The sequence below is a fragment of the Carcharhinus amblyrhynchos genome, chromosome 13 (genome assembly GCF_965287045.1).
Source record: "Carcharhinus amblyrhynchos chromosome 13, sCarAmb.v2.hapA, whole genome shotgun sequence".
NCBI classification, from domain to species: domain Eukaryota; kingdom Metazoa; phylum Chordata; class Chondrichthyes; order Carcharhiniformes; family Carcharhinidae; genus Carcharhinus; species Carcharhinus amblyrhynchos.
This window is the reverse complement of record NC_137336.1, coordinates 51,395,098-51,411,839: the sequence shown is the minus strand read 5'-3', so window position 1 is coordinate 51,411,839 and position 16,742 is coordinate 51,395,098. Positions and strand designations below refer to the sequence as shown.

The following is a 16,742-nucleotide window of genomic DNA, read 5'->3' as shown; positions in this document are numbered from 1 at the left end:
CTTAAAATTGTTTTTATGAGCTTTCTCCTACATGTCCTTAGGAAGCATTGCAAGTATAACATTTTAATATATTTTTTCAACTTCTCACCTTCAATAGTTGAATGACCGTAGTTCAGTTCCTTTATCCTGTCCTGGAAGCTTTGTACTTTGGTTATATTATAGTAAGTAATAAAATGATATAGTACAATGCTTGTAAACTTGGCACGCATCTGGCTTTCGTAGCCTGATGAAAAGAAATTCAATCATTAAGAATTAAGGACCTTAAGAGAACACAAATGATCGCATTTTGAACACAGTAATTGCTTTGGTCTGTTATGGATTCCGTAGGATGCATTATCCATTAGAGGGTTTTATTTGAAGAGGAAGGAAGTACTGGGTGCATTGAGTCATTAAAGCAGCACTGTTTGATTTAAAATTTATGGGACTAGAAGTTGCCTCCCAAACTGTGAAAGGTATCCGTTAAGTAGCTCAGGTAAAGTTTGTTTTCCCTTGTCTCGCATATCAGTTAATGTTACTGCACATCCTGTAAAGAAGGATGGTTACAGAAAGCTATTACTGAACTCTAGAATTGCATTCAGCAAAATTAAATGGGGACAATGGTATCTTTTCATTGCTAATAATTTCTAGGGTTATAATTTTCCTATGCTAGCAATCATTTGATGTTAATAAGATTTATCATTCAGTCTTCAGAACTCTGGCAAAACAATGTAAAGTTTAATAGTCACTAAAAGGAATCTCTGCACATAATAGCTAGCTAATCGTGTGTCATAGTAAATACAGCATCGTAACCACTGATCTGAAACCACCGCCTCCCTCAGACAATTAGCAACTTAATGATTGTTCATTGCAAACAAAAATTGAAAAAAGGATAGTTTATAGTTTTTCGAGGATGGTAATCTCTTGGAGATACATCTCCATAAAGTTTGAAGATGAGATCGTCTCTCTCTCTCTCCAAAGCAAATTATTTTATGACTTCAAAGTTCGCAGGATGTTGTCCAGGCATCAGTGCCAGAATCAGGCTTGCCTGAGTTCCACGACACTTATTGGACATCAATTATGGGTTGGGAGAAGCTGAATCAGCTAGTTTGAGAAAGTCCAGAGTAAAATTGTTTATTTTTCACTGGAACAATGCAGATTACAGGGTGACACAGTAGAAGTTTCAACAATTAAGAAAGGAAGCTATTCAATTCCTCGATTTTGTGCAGTTACGATTTTATGGCCCTAATAATATATACTGAGAAAAAAGAATCCTTTACCTTGTGAAATAGACAAGTCACCAATATGGTAATATCCCACCCCATTCACATCAGCTGAATGTCCATTATAGGGTTTATGTTTATAAACAGAATGATAGTAAAGTTAAACACAGGAAAAATAAGCCATGAAAATAGTTGAGTAAATAGTTTTTAAAAAATCAAAGATAATGAATAAATTTCATTTTGGAAAATATCACCTCCAGCCATCTATCAACTTTACAATTATCTCTGATTAAAAATTATACCAATGTATTTCACACAACCTAAAACATTGCTAAAAAAGAGACGCACTGTTGAAGCCTAACTTAAATTGATGGTTAGTGCACCATGAGCGTTGTTTAGTAAATGTTGTTCAATCATGAAATCACATGTAATATTGGACACTATGCCCAGAATTTTGCCACCTCGCCCACCCCAGAATCGGGGTGGGCAAGCCTCGCAGAATAGTATTCTCCATTGGCCTCAGGCAGGATCTTATGAGCCTCGGGCAGGCGAGGTGGTAAAATTCCAGTATATGTTTTGAGTTTTGCAAAACTGGTTGAGTACTTGTAGTTTGGCTCACTTACGTGTGTTGGAAGCTACACAGTTTCACACACAGGGCCCTGTCCTTTGCAAAAAAAAGAGCCTCTTTACACATTGCACCTTTTTCAACTAAACAAAAGCTTAGGGGACAGCCATTTCCCATTTCATTCCCATGGTACTGTTTTCACCAGTCACTTTCCTTATTCAAATTTAAATAAAAACTTGTCAGTTAACTGTCCACGCATACATTTTCCATGACAATGTCACTACCAATCAGAATCCATTTGCCACCCAATCAGCACCCTCTTCTCGTGCAGTACAAATTACTGTTACCTTTATAATTTGGTATTCTAAAGTCTTTCTTGATGAACACAAGATGAAAAGCTTTAAAAACTTGTCTGTTTTTCAACAATACTCTAAACTATCAAGTAACTATACTTAAAATATTGTTATTGTTCTTAGCTAAATAAAAGTAACTAGAACTTACATAGAATCTTTATATGGAGAAATATCTCCTAATGTTTCTTGAAGGACTGATACTTAACAGGAGCTTTAAAGATTTGAATTATCCACTCTTTTAAATTAAACAACACACTCAATAACAGAGCAAAGTGAAAATTTAATGCAATTAGAATATTCAACTTTGGAATCCTTTGTACTACAGTCTATTCCTAATTTTGTCAAGAGACAGTAAAGAAGTAGAATTGGAGATCTCTCAATCCAAAAGTTGCAGCCTTTGCTTTTTTTGAATGTTATTATTCATCGCTGAAAGGAACTTCTGTTCCCTGTTCATCTCTGCACATATTTAGGTTTGGCATTTTATAAGTTGTGAAGTAAATCTTTTTTGGATTTCTTCATGTCCAAAACATCACTTCCCATTCACTTTGATAACTTACTGCATTGTTAGGTAGAAGGTATTTATATGTTTTAATCCATTTCAGCTTGTCAAGATTTCTATCTCAATTTTATCTTGATACATTTTTTGGGAGAGCATATTATTATTATCCCAAATGACTTAGACAAAGTTGGCGTTCAGAATATATTGTGCTGATCCTCCATTTCTAGCTTATTGGCATATTTTCATTATTGGGGGAGAAGTTGATCCAACAGGATGTGAAGGGTTTACCATGAACCTAACATTGCCTTCCTCTTGGACTTTCACACTGGGTATTTAACAATGCCAATTTTGCCATTTTCCTCTCACTGCGTATTTATCACAGCAATTCCTGCATATTCATCTCACTGGGCACTTACAATTTATTTTGTATGAGATTCCCAAAGCTGGATGTTGGATCTCATAAAATGAGGCAAAGTCTTTTTCACACCTTGGTTTGATAAATTCTTATCATACATCTCATACCACGATTCCAATAGATCATGTCGATAATTTAATTTTTTAGTGTGCAAATAAACTAACCCTCTGTGTTCATCTTACCTCAAATTTGCTATGGGGTTATTAGTAGTAAACCGGATCACGCCAAAATGAGTGGTTGGGAAAGGCTTGTAAAGGAGGAAGCAAATCAAAAAGATTTACTTTTGGACGGGTGGTGAAAGGAGAAATCAGGGCTGTTTAAATTAACACCCCTCCTGTCCATAACAAGATCAACCATCTCTTACTAAAAAAGTGGATATATATTGGCAGATGCACAGTAACTTCTTGAACATGGTCCAAGAGCTATTTAATTCACACGAGAAAGAAAAGGTTTCAGTTCAGTCATCCATTGCTTTTATATATTGTAGAATTCATTGTTACATTAATATGATTGTGAAACTTCAGATTTGTGGCAGAAACTTTCAAAAAGTAAGATATTTGTCTACTTGTTGTTTTCAAGGTTCATTTGTGTCCTTTCTTTGGTGAAAACTGCTTAAAGTACATGATAGTCCTCAGACTGCACAAGTCAGACCAGGTCACTACGGTAACTGATACTGTGCTAAACTTTCTGAATCACTTTAGTACTTCAGAGCATTCACCTTTCTTAACAATGGAGTTCCAGACTTCACTTTAACTTTCTTTTTTCATCTTTATCAGCACACTTCAACAATAGCATGCATTTATACATTGTCTTTAACATAGCAAAATGTTTCAACATGCTTCACTGGAACATTACCAAATAATATCTGACACTGAGTCACATAACGAGTGGCACAGTGGTTAGCACTGCTGCTTCACAATGCCAGGAACCCATGTTCGATTCCTGGTTTAAGTCAATGTCTGTGCGAAGTCTGCACATTCTCCCATATGTGTGTGGGTTTGCTCTGGTTTCCTCCCACAGTCTGAAAGACGCGCTGGTTAGGTGTATGAGCCATGCTAAATTCCCCCTCAGTGTAGTCGAACAGATGCCAGAGTGTGGAGACTAGGGGATTTTCACAGTAACTTCATTGCAGTGTTAATGTGAGCCTACTTGTGACTAATAAATAAATAAACTTAAACTTTAATAAGGAGATATTAGAATAAGCAACCAAAAGCTTGGTCAAAGAGGTATGTTTTAAGGACCATCTTAAAAAAATTAGAGAGGGATTTTCAAAGCTTAGGTCATAGGCAGCAGAAGGCACAGCCACAATTTTTGGGGCAAAGAAAATCAGGTACGGACAGAACTGGAGGACTGCCTAGTTCTTAGAGGGCTGTAGGAAGTCACTGAGAAGTGAGTGGCAAGGCCATATAATTATTTGAACAAAATCTTTTCATTCAAGGCATTGCTGGCCTAAGAGCCAAGTTAGATCATTGAGCACTGGGGAATTGGATGATGGGGCAATCAACACCGGCATCTCCACATCGTGACTACTACCAGATTGGATGATGCCAGTGTCAATTAAAGCTTTGGAACAGCCTAAACCAGTCAGTCTTTGGACAGTTTTCTGCAACTAGCAGATGTGACAAAATGGAAAGGAATGCTGACATTAGAAGACGAAGGGTTTTCAATGCAGCGACATTAGCACAACACACTACACCAGTGATAAAGGGGAATCAATACCTTGCATGGAATCTTACTGAGACGTCAGGGGCCTCGCCTGCTGGCTGAAGAGGCAGCAAGAAGCCCATGCTGCTTCGTTTCTGGGAAAGCCCACCAAACCACATGACAATCAGGCAGAGGCAAAGCCAACAGGGTCTTCCCCGGAATCGAGACTGCAGAAGCCTCAGTTACCAAATCAAAGCTGCCAGCCAATCAGAGGCGGATGGTTTGTGTGCCCAACAGCATCACTGGGGAGGCTGTGGTGGTTTTTGGAAAGGCAGGCACCTGAGCATCCAGATCATGGAGGACCCAGGTTACACGTAAGTCACGCAGAGGAGTAGGGAGGAGTGGGGAGAGGGTTGCAGGGCAACAAGGTCAGTGGGGCGGTTCTCATTGGACCACTCTCTTCATGATGCGTAATCCTTCGATCAGGCACCGAGTGCCTTCGATTGAAAGACCTCCCTGCAGAAGTGACATGTTGGCCACGCAATCAATCATGCCACGTGATAACAGGCTTGCCTGCTGCTGGGTTCATACCAGTAGCAGCAGGATGAGGTCGCTAAATGGTTGCTAATTAGTTTTGATTTGATTTGATTTATTATTGTCACATGTATTAACATACAGTGAAAAGTATTGTTTCTTGCATAAAACATATTGTTCATAGAGAAGGAAACAAGAGAGTGCAGAATGTAGTGTTACAGTCATAGCTAGGGTATAGAGAAAGTTCAACTTAATGCAAAGTAAGTCCATTCAAAAGTCTGACAGCAGCAGGGAAGAAGCTGTTCTTGAGTCAGCAGGTACGTGACCTTAGACTTTTGTATCTTTTTCCCAGAGAAAGAAGGTGGAAGAGGCAAAGTCTGGGGTGCATGGGGTCCTTAATTATGCTGGCTGCTTTGCCGAGGCAGAGCAGGAACAGTAGACAGAGTCAATGGATGGGAAGCTGGTTTGCGTGACGGTTTGAGCTACATTCACGACCTTTTATAGTTCCTTGCGGTCTTGGGCAGAGCAGGAGCAATACAAAGCTATGATACAACCAGAGAGAATGCTTTCTATGGTGCATTTGTAGAAGTTGGTGAGAATCATAGTTGACATGCTAAATTTCCTTAGTCTTCTGAGAAAGTAGAGGCGTTGCTGGGCTTTCTTAACTGTTGTATCAGCATGGAGGGACCAGGACAGGTTGTTGGTGATCTGGACACCTAAAAACATGAAGCTCTTGGCCCTTTCTATTTCATCCCCTTTGATGTAGACAGGAGCATGTTCTTCTTTACACTTCCTGAAGTCAATGACAATTTCCTTCATTTTTGTTGACGCTGAGGAGAGATTATTGTTGCCGTACCAGTTCACCAGATTCTCCATCTCATTCCTGTACTCTGTCTCATCATTGTTTAAGATTCACTATGGTGGTGTCGTCAGCAAACTTGCAAAATCAAATTGGAGGGGAATTTGGCCGCACAATCACAGATGCACATGGAGTGTAGTAGGGGGCTGAGAACACAGCCTTGGGGGGCACCAGTGTTGAGGATGATTGTGGCCTTAGTTTGTGGCAGGGTCAACACCTTCATACTGGAACTCTGTTGCCATCTCCCCCTGCGCTAGAATTAAGTTTATGTTTGGGAAGGTTCATGGTCGACTTTACGACCCTGGCATCAACTGAGACAATTAGTAACAATTTTAGGGCCTTATCCTGGGTGGCACAGTGGCGCAGTGGTTAGTACTGCTGCGTCACAATGCCAGGAACCCGGGTTCAGTTCCCGGCATGGGTCATTGTGTGGAGTTTGCACATTCTCTCCCTGTCTGCATGGATTTCCTCTGGGTGTTCTGGTTTCCTTGCCACACTCCAAAGATCTGCAGGTTAGGTGGATTGGCCATGCTAAATTGACCCTTAGTGCCAAGGGGTCTAGCTAGGGTAAATGCATCATAGGGATAGATGCATCAAAAGCATCATAGGAATAGGGACTGGGTGGGATTGTGGTCAGTGCAGACTCAATGGGCTGAATGGCCTCCTTCTGCATTGTAGGATTCTAAAAGAAATGAATTAGGGGGACGAAGTGGGTAAATAGCATGTGATAATCTAATTAATCAGTTTTCCACTTAACTTCAGCGAAGAAATTTCATGAGTTGCAAAATCATTATGAGTGATAAATTCCAAGTTTCACAGCATTGGATTGGGGCGGTACCCCACAAATATGCTGGAAAATTTCATTCTGAAGTTCCTAGATAAGGGTTTGTACGGTAATTGTCCAGAAATGCAAACTTTCTTTGGGTAAAAAAAGAAACAAAAAAGGTCTCCTAACTCTCACTCCCTCAATGCTCCCTCACCCCCACACACTCCCCTTGCCCAATCCAATCAATTTAGTGCCTCCCACCCATCTCTCCATGGCACCCTCTGCCCCTCTATCCAATCCCATGGGCCTTTACAGCTCCTGTGCCAACCTTTGCTACTCTGCACACCCTTATGGCGCTTTATTCTTTGATTTCAGCTCAGTGCTAACTCATGCCAACCCATAACCACACCTGCGCCCCACTCCCACCCCCCAACTCTTTGCCCTTACACCCACTGGGCCAACTCACCCAGTATCCACCATGGCCAGCCTTCTGGAGCCATTCCAAAATGAAATAAAGTTTTAAGTGGTTATTGTTAACTTCCCTATTACAAAAAAAATTCCCATTGTTAAAAGCAAATTCAATATATTTACGTTTCTTCAAGTACTCAATCCCTTATGAAAACTGCCATTTTTGTTCATAATTCCACATCAAAAATTGTATAACCTTCTGAAGTCATTCATCAAAATGTGAACTTAGAAGCCCCCACTGCAATATTAAAAGGTTGCAGAATCAGTCCTGCAGCACTAATCCCGTAATAATAATCCTCAGGCTTATGTCATTGGACAACTAGTGAAATTGCACATAGTCATAGCAGACTTTTTAAAAACAAATTGACAAGAGATTTAATGCCTTGGCAATTCTAATGAGTTTATCTACTTTTTACATACATTCTTGTCTACTTTTAACAGATATTCATGTTTATTTTTAACAAGCCCAAATGACATCTTCAAGCGATCCAAAAGGCTACTTATCCCAGAATACTGTATTTCTGTAAATGACTTGAGCAACATTAGATATTTTGCTCAAATGTCTAAATCCAATGAGTCATATTTTGCATATATTTTTACATATGCAGCTGCCCCTGATGTGCAAACTACAGCCCACAGCTTCACTCCACTGCCCCCACCACCACCACCACCACCACCATGGCAAGAAGCATGGGTGCCAGGTTTGGGAGCAGGATTTCTGGATGATTTTTTGGCTAAGTCCATCCCGACACAAATTCTGGCCAATGTTTGAAGGATTTGCTTGATTTTGATTTTTACCTTGACTCCCTGCCATCTCCCACAATTCAAGGCTTAACGTTTGTGCTCTTGGTGGGCCTCACTCTGGCAGTAAGTAGACACTTGCTTAAATTCTTTGTGATATGAGTCACAAGAACATTTATTGGGCTGCGCCAAATCTTGATGAAATAGTTTAATATCTAACACTGTAAAAAATTATGCTTAACATTTAGTGAATGCTTTAGCTAATGATTTATCACAGGGTACAGGTGAAGAGAATGGACACTGAACATACTTCACTGTGCCCGCTGCCTTCATTGCCGTGGGATTAATTTTTTGATTCTGTTTTTGCAGCATCATGAATTTCACTGGAAAATATAAATTTGGGAGTGAAGAGAACTATGAGCAGTTTATGAAGGCTTTAGGTAAGTAATCATTTTATGGTAATGCCATCACTAAGTTATATCGATTTTAATAAAGAACGCTATCTTTTTTCTGGGAAGTGTTGGGAAAACAAATTTAATGGGTCACCACTCAAATAATAACTGGCACAAAAATGTGTTTTTCACAAAGGCACAATATGAGCTCAACATTTACTGAAATGGTAGGCGTGAATAAAAAAGTATTAAAAGTTAACAACCCCATAACTTCTTCCCCTACTGAGCTCTCCTGCTGGCTCAACCAATTCGTCCAGTGAGTTTTTGAACAGTACTAGCCCAAAAGGTTCCTGTTAAATCCTTAGTCTGTGCTGCCTGGACTGACCTCTGACATATCAGGGTTAGGGATCATCAAATCTCTACAGTGCACAGGGAGGCCATTCAGCCCATCAAGCCAGCACAGCCAACCCAAGACCTATCTCTGTAACCTCACATATTTACTTCGCTAATCCCCCTAATCTTTGGACACTAAGGGGCAAATTAGCATGGCCAATCCACCTAATCTGCACATCTTTGGACTGTGGGAGGAAACCCGAGCACCCGGAGAAAGCCCACGCAGAGACGGGGAGAATGTGCAAACTCAACACAGTAACACAAAGCCAGCATTGAGCCTTCTTCCCCGGCACTATGAAGCATGTCACAATCACCAAATGTCGCAGAGACCTGTGTTGCTCTGTTCGAGAGAATCGATTTTGACCAAGGTTTTCAGCCTAGCTACAGTCAGTGTACTCAGATGAAAGTGAGCATGTGCGGATATTGAATGAGAATTGAGTCAGGCATGGCTAGGATACCCTGGACTGAATAGCTTACCAATGTTTACTGGCACGTGAATAATGGTCACTGAGGGAAAACAGTTGAATGCAACCATGGAACTGTCAATAAGTTCGTTCATGCCTTCAGCAGTGCAAGAGGGGGGAAAAAATCAGTGAGAGGAAGAAAAGATTCATCAAGAATTTTTCTAGACAACACTGGTTAAATAAATCTCTCCTTTGGCCCAACAAAGTCCAAAAGGCTTTTTGATAACTCTCCATCTCACTTCACTGCCTACCCATCACAGACATCAATGCCCTCTTCAGAAATATAACCAGTGTTTCTTACAATCATTTATGTTACTTGCTTCAATGGCCCTTACTTGTTTTAAGTTACATCCTGTAGTTTATTCACAAAGGAAAAGGCAATTCAATGCACCCATGGAGGAAAATAAACTTTATGCTTCAGTCAAGAAAGCTCTCTGTTTTCTACTGTTTCACAATTTCTACAATTAAAGTTTTAAAAACAAACTAAGGAACGACAACCTCATTCCTCATGACACAAGATAATAAGCCAGGAACCATTTATATTTACTTGGCCTTGGGGCAAGGGAACTCAACAGATTTCATTTGAGAGAGATACATTTTTATAAAATACAACAAAGCCATCAGAACATCATCGCTTTTATTATACTTTTGCCCAGCTAGAAATCCCTCTCTCTGCAAATTTATTTTCTCGCTCCCCTGAAGCCATATTCTGTGGAGAACATGCCCTTTAATATCAGCTGTATAATAATTAGGTTGAAAACAAAAACACCACAGGCAATGACTCAAAGTACTGCTGTGATAAGCTGAGACAACGGTGAGCAGCTTAAACCTCAGAGTACTGACAGTTCGAGAGCAACCAGCTTTGGTTTAAAAAGAGAACATTTTGAGCTCCAGTGCATGCTGAAACAAATCTAATGTTATATCACTAAAATAATTCAAATGTCTCTGGTAGTTCTACTACCACAATGTCAATCTTGTATTACGGAAATAATCATATTTAAAAACATTTCAAACACACATTTTTTATAATTTTTCTCTTGCTCACATCTTTTGTTCCTCGTTCCATGCTCCATCTCCCTCCCGTTCACTCTTTTCCCAATATCTCTTCCTCTTCTCTACTTGTACTGTTTCCTCTCTCCTCTTCTTTGCTTGTTTCATCTCGATTTGCTTTGTCTCCCTCCCCGTTTCCTGTCTTTCCTTCACTTAGTTTTCGCTTCCTTTCTGTTCCTCACCATCTGTATTTGCTCCTCTCCCTCCCCTTTCCTATAATTACTTCTGCTTATTTGTGACTTATTAAATAATGTAAACAGGAGAATAAATAGATTAAGTAGGTAGCACAAGAGCATGAAGAATCCAGGTTGGATGAAAATAGATAGATCCAATTATTTTCTAAACGGTGAAAAACTAGGAATATTGGTGATCCAAAAAGATTTAGGTGTCCATGTACACAGGTAACTAAAACATAATGGGCGGCACAGTGGTTAGCACTGCACCAGGGATGAGGGCTCAATTCCGGCCTTGGGTGACTGTCTAGGTGGAGTTTGCATGTTCTCCCTGTGTCTGCATGGGTTCCCTCCCACAGTCCAGAGATGTGCAGTTAGGTGAATTGGCCATGCTGAATTGCCCCTTACTGTCCAAACATGTGTATGTTAGACAGGATTCGCGAGGTAAATGCATGGGGCTACGGGGATAGGGTGAGGGATAGGCCTGGGTAAGATGCTTTGTCAGAGAGCTGGTGCAGACTCAGTAGGCTGAATGGCCTCCTTCAGCACTATAAGGATTCTATGATTCTAAATGTGAAAATAAATTTAAAAGTGAATGGAGCCTTTATAACTAGAATTTTCAAAAATTATTTGTTTAAGCAATAGAAAGTCCTGATTATATCAAATCTGGAGTGATGTATACATTTCTAGCGCCACAGCTCAGAAAGGACATATTGGCCTTGGCAGTATTGAAGTGCAGATCTATCAGAATGTTACCAGAGCACCAAGGATTATGTTATGAGGAGAGATTACATAAAGCCTGCCTTTATTCCCTGGAATCAAAAAGGATGGGATAGTGTTGTAAGGAATTGATGGGATAGTTAGAGACAATGCTGCTGGTGACAAGAGGGCAAAACTTTAATATCAGAGCCAAGCCTAACAGGATACAAGTTGGGGAAAACTTCTTGAAGCAAAATGTGGCAGGAATGTGGAACTCTCTTCCACAAAATTCAATTGATCATTTGAAATCTGAGCTCAGTAAAGTTTCCCGAACCAGTGTTATTTAGGGTATGGAGTCCAGCAGGATACAGTTCAACCATAATCTCCTTGATCAGTTGGAACATGTTTGATGGGGTGAATGGCTTATTCCTGTATCCTCCATACTACTGAAAGGCACTTGTGCCTGTCTCCGAGGCTCAGGTACATTAGAATTAGAAAGGCATTGAAGCGCTTTACTCAGGCCAAACCCTTAGCAAAATCTGGTGTCAACAAAAGGAGAAGACAGAACAGAAACCTACAGAGAGATAGGGAGAATGTACAAATTCCACACAGACAGTCACTCAAGGTCAGAATTGAAACCTTGTCCCTGATGCTGTGAAGCAGCAGTGCTCACCACTGTGCATTCCGTTACATTTTAGTTATCCGTGTACATGGGTACCTAAGTCTTTCTGGACCTCCAATGTTCCTAGTTTTTTCCATTTAGAAAATAGTTGGATCTATCCATTTTCGTCCGATGCGGATTCTTCATACTCTGGCTGCCAGCAATGCAACCCACCAAGTGCCGCTGAAGAGGACCTGATCTTTAAAATCTGTAAAAATGTTCAATTCATTCAACCTGAATCTATTGTCATCCCTTTTCATGTATCTTGTCATAGGGTTATCACCTTTGGTTGGAAGTATACCTACCTACCTTACCCAGTCAAACACCTAAACCCCCCTCCTGCCCTCCTATACTTGTACAGCCAATAAACAAAAGTGTTTGGAAAATAGTTTTTTTTTCATTTCTCTATGATTTTTGTCCTGGGTTTGCTCATAGCAGCGTCCAGGAGATTTAACTTCTGGCGACTTCAAAACAATCCTGAAGAGTTAGTAATCCTACTAGGGGTATGAGTGTATGTAACAAGTGAAACTTGGGGAATCAGATATACAATCTTACTGGGTTTACCCATTCTACTTCTTTTCTACTCGCTCTTGGGATGTGAGCCTTGCTGGCGAGGTCAGCATTTGTTGCCTTTCCTGCATTAGCCATGGTGGTAAGCTGCCTTCTTCAACCTCCGCAGTCCAAGTGGGTGCAGGTACAGTCAATATGAATGGCTATATGATCGAGACTGAAATAAAAATCTCTCTTGTTTGTCTATGTTTGTTGAATGGCCCTTTTCTTGAAATTTTGTAAATCTGGAACAGCTGATTGACATCTGCAGGAATCTCCACAAATGATGATTAGTCAGCCTGTGAGTGGGAAATTATTTGTACATTTTAACTCTGTGCAATCCAATGTTATGTAGGGAGGTTAGAAGCCATTACTTGTGATATTTTAAAGGCAAATTCTAATATTTCGAAGGCCAGTTTCAGGAAGCCAAGTCCATCAATACTGATTTAGATAAAGTGAAAATGAATTAGTGCTTGCAATAGTATTCTTCGTCATGGGATGTTCCTTTGCATTAACATGGCACTTACTATTCACTGTGCAGGTGTGCCCGATGATGCCATAGAGTGTGGGAAAACAAATAAGTTTGACACAGAGGTGGTGCAGAATGGGAATGAGTTTACTTGGTCTCAAATTTACCCGTGTCACACAACGACAAATAAATTTATTGTCGGGAAGGAGTCAGAACTTGAGATGCTGAATTGTGATAAAGTCAAGGTAAATCTGCAACTGACCAGCTGAAGAACTGAATTTCCTACATGTTTTGTTCAATGCCAACAGGTTTGGAAATGCATGCACAGTGGCATCTCATCTAAGTAGCCACCTTGCATGTATAAAAATGGGCAAGTGGTTATCAGGGGGCACAATCATATCATAGAAATCATACAATCCCTACAGTGCAGAAGGAGGCCATTCAGCCCAACAACAATCCCACCCAGGCCTTATTTCCATAACCCCACCCTGCTAATCCCCTGACACGAGGGTCAATTTAGCACGGCCAATCAACCTAACCCAAACATCTTTGGACTGTGGGAGGAAACCGGAGCACCCGGAGGAAACCCAGGCAGACATGGGGAGAACATGCAAACTCCACACAGACAGTGACCCAAGGGCGGAATCAAACTCAGGCCCTTGGCGCTGTGAGGCAGCAGCGCTAACCACTGTGCCACCGTGCTATCCATAATGAGTTGCAATGGGTTAGTTCACCATGGGAGTGAGACCAGACCATTTTCTGGCCTCACTACCACCCCCCCCTCCAGAAAATGGTGTGGTCTCACTCACCTCAGCCCTCCCCCCTCAGAGAATGATCTGGCCTCACTTCCCCCACCCCAGAGGAACATCTGACGCGCCTCCTTCTCCCTCCCCATCAGACAATGATCAGCCCCACCCCCCCCAACCCTAACCACCAGACAACGATCGTCTCTCCCTCTCCACCACCACCACCACCACCACACGACGACGATCGGGTTTCCCTCCCCCGCCATCCCCACCAGAGATACATCTGACCCATCTCCTCCTCCTCCACCCCTCCAACCAGACAATGATCAAGCCTCATTCCCTCCCCCTCACCAGAGAATGATGTGACCTGCCTCCCTCCTTCCCCCCACCACCGATCTGAATCACAGAGCCATCAGCAGCTGGAGCGCCCAATTCAGAGTTTTATTCAGCAGATTCATTTTGGTGCAATTCTGGATTGGCGAATGCAGCTGTAAAGGGGGAAATGCGGATAAAGTCAGGCGGGCAGTTCATTAATTCGGTTGGAATACATGCAAATACATCTAAATCGCCATTGCGCCCATTTTGGGCACGAAGCGAATCACGGCCATTCCTGGATTTCTGTAAAGTGGCCACCTGCACGGACAAGGGCGCAGATCGCGTTAATGGTCTCACACCCGACTTTACCATGCTTTTGCGTCCAAAAACGGGCATGACGCAATGGTAAAATAGGGCCCATAGAATCTCTACAGTGCAGAGTGAGGCCATTTGGCCCATCAAGCCTGCACTGAAAACAATCCCACCCAGGCCCTATCCCTGTAATGCCACATATTTACTCGACTAGTCCCCCTGACACTAAGGGGCAATTGAACATGGCCAGTCCACCTAACCCGCACATCTGTGGATCAACTGCACCAATCAGCATTCACCCAAAGGAAGTGGACTTCGTGTGACTAGGTTGATCTCTGGTTGATGGCCCCCTGGATAGTTCTCTCAATTAATCTGAGAACTGAGCACTTTCATTTGTTTGGGAATGCTTAGAGTGCAAAGCAGAGATGAAATTGACATTGTACCACCAGCTCGGTTATCACTTAACTCACTATAGGCAGCAGATCAATCTCAAAACTTCAGATGCTACAACTGTTATAAGTTTATAATAAAACATGAAATTGATCACAATCTAAGCATATAGCAGTGGAATTTCTTTCTGAACACAAATCTGAGCGTTGCCAAGGAAGCTAGATATATTCTGTTGAAAATGAACAGTCAAAATCAAAGACTTCTTCACTTCAAGTTAACTAGAATAAGTAAAACTTGGAGATTAGTGGGAGCCAGATAATCAAAACATATATATTTATTTCGCAATCTAAAGACTAGAATATAGAAACCCTGCAGTGCAGAAGGAGGCCATTTGGCCCATCAAGCCTGCACTAAGAACAATCCCATCCAGGCCATATCCCGACAACCCCATATATTTACCCTGTTAATCCCCTGACACAAAACTCAATTTAGCATAGCCAATCAACCTAACCTGCACATCTTTGCACTGTGGGAGGAAACTAGAGCACCTGGAGAAAACCCACATAGACACAGAGAGAATGTGCAAACTCCACACACACGAGGCTGGAATTGAACCCGGGTGCCTGGCACTGTGAGGCAGCAGTTCTAACCACTGTGCCACCCTTGTGCAGTATACAAACTGGAGAATCCCAGATTCAATTGCCAGGATGGTGCTGCTCTTAATCAGGGCATTAGTTGGCCTTATCCCTATTGGAAAGGGGTCAAACGAATCTGCCAGGACTCTACTTCAGAGCGGAATGCTAATCAATAAATTGCGTAGACATTGAATAAAGACGCATCATATTCAGCAGACACTGCAACTTTGGGCTAAACAAAACTAAACTCCAAATCGGAGTTTTGTACAAAACTAAACTCCAATTGGAATCAACATTGAATCTTCTGGAGGCATCTTGCTGATCTCATATTCCACAATTTAGAAATAGCTTCTTTCCCTCGAGATTGGTGAGAAGATGGAACTTGCCATCACTTGGAGTAGTGGTGAACAGCATAGGTGCAGTTTAATCATAGGACTGTGCAGTGCAGAAAGAGGCCCATCGAGACTGCACCGAACACAATCTCACCCAGGCCTTACCCCCATATCCCTACAGTTTATACCCAATAATCTCTCTAGCCTACGCATTCCAGGACACTAAGGGGCAATTTCTTAGCATAGCCAATCAACCTAACCCACACATCTTTGGACTGTGGGAGGAAACCAAAGTACCCAGAGGAAACCCACGCAGACATGAGGAGAACGTGCAAACTCAACACACACAGTGACATGAGCCAGGAATCGAACCCAGGTCCCTGGAGCTGTGAAGCAGCAGTGCTAACCACTGTGCTACCGTGCCACCCAGTTTAAGATGAAGCTAGATAAACATGTGAGAGAGATAGGAAAAGAAGAGAATTCTGTGCTGTAAATTCTATGTAATAATCAAAAGAGGTTTTTTGTTTCACTTCAGATCATAGTAAATCTGGAAGGAGGAGAACTGCTCATGAACTTTCCTAAATATGTTCACACTGCTAAGATTGAAGGAGACAAGCTGGTTGAAGTGAGTATCTGATATTTACATTTTTCCTAAAGGACAGTTTTGCTGCTTAATGGTCCATCTATTAAAGACCAAATTTATTCTTGAAAACAGACATCTGTTTGTGATGGGATCACTTTAAAAAGAGTCCATACAAAAACAGTTTAAGCTGCTGAGGACTGCTGTATCCAAGAACCACTGTGGACGATAGAATAATTTCACAATAACTAAATAACCCAGCACTTCCGAAGCATATCTGTGCACGTAAAGGAAATGATATGCCACAGTCAAACCACTGAATAAAATTATAAAATGAGAACTTTTGTGTGTTTCTTTTTGCTCTGTACCATCACCAATGTTTGCACCAGTACACCATTAAGAAATACACAAGAACAGCTAAGCACAAAATTATACTGTCTAACTTTTATGTTAAACTCATACTTACGAAATTTTAGATTTGCATCAGTGCTGCTCAGGAAGATGTAGTTCATTCCCTTTCTTTGCCGTCTCAGCTGTAC

At 41.4% G+C, this 16,742-nt stretch overlaps 1 protein-coding gene across 1 annotated transcript; it reads left to right on the top strand.

The window, feature by feature from the left end:
• The first annotated feature begins 361 nt into the window (after positions 1-361).
• On the top strand, positions 362-16,511 carry LOC145351520 (gastrotropin-like). The gene is made up of 5 exons (XM_080201117.1): positions 362-472; positions 8,413-8,483; positions 12,966-13,138; positions 16,159-16,248; positions 16,339-16,511. The coding sequence occupies exons 2-5, from the start codon at positions 8,417-8,419 to the stop codon at positions 16,390-16,392; spliced, it is 384 nt and encodes a 127-aa protein (XP_080057243.1). The 5' UTR covers positions 362-472; positions 8,413-8,416; the 3' UTR covers positions 16,393-16,511.
• The last annotated feature ends 231 nt before the right edge of the window (positions 16,512-16,742 follow it).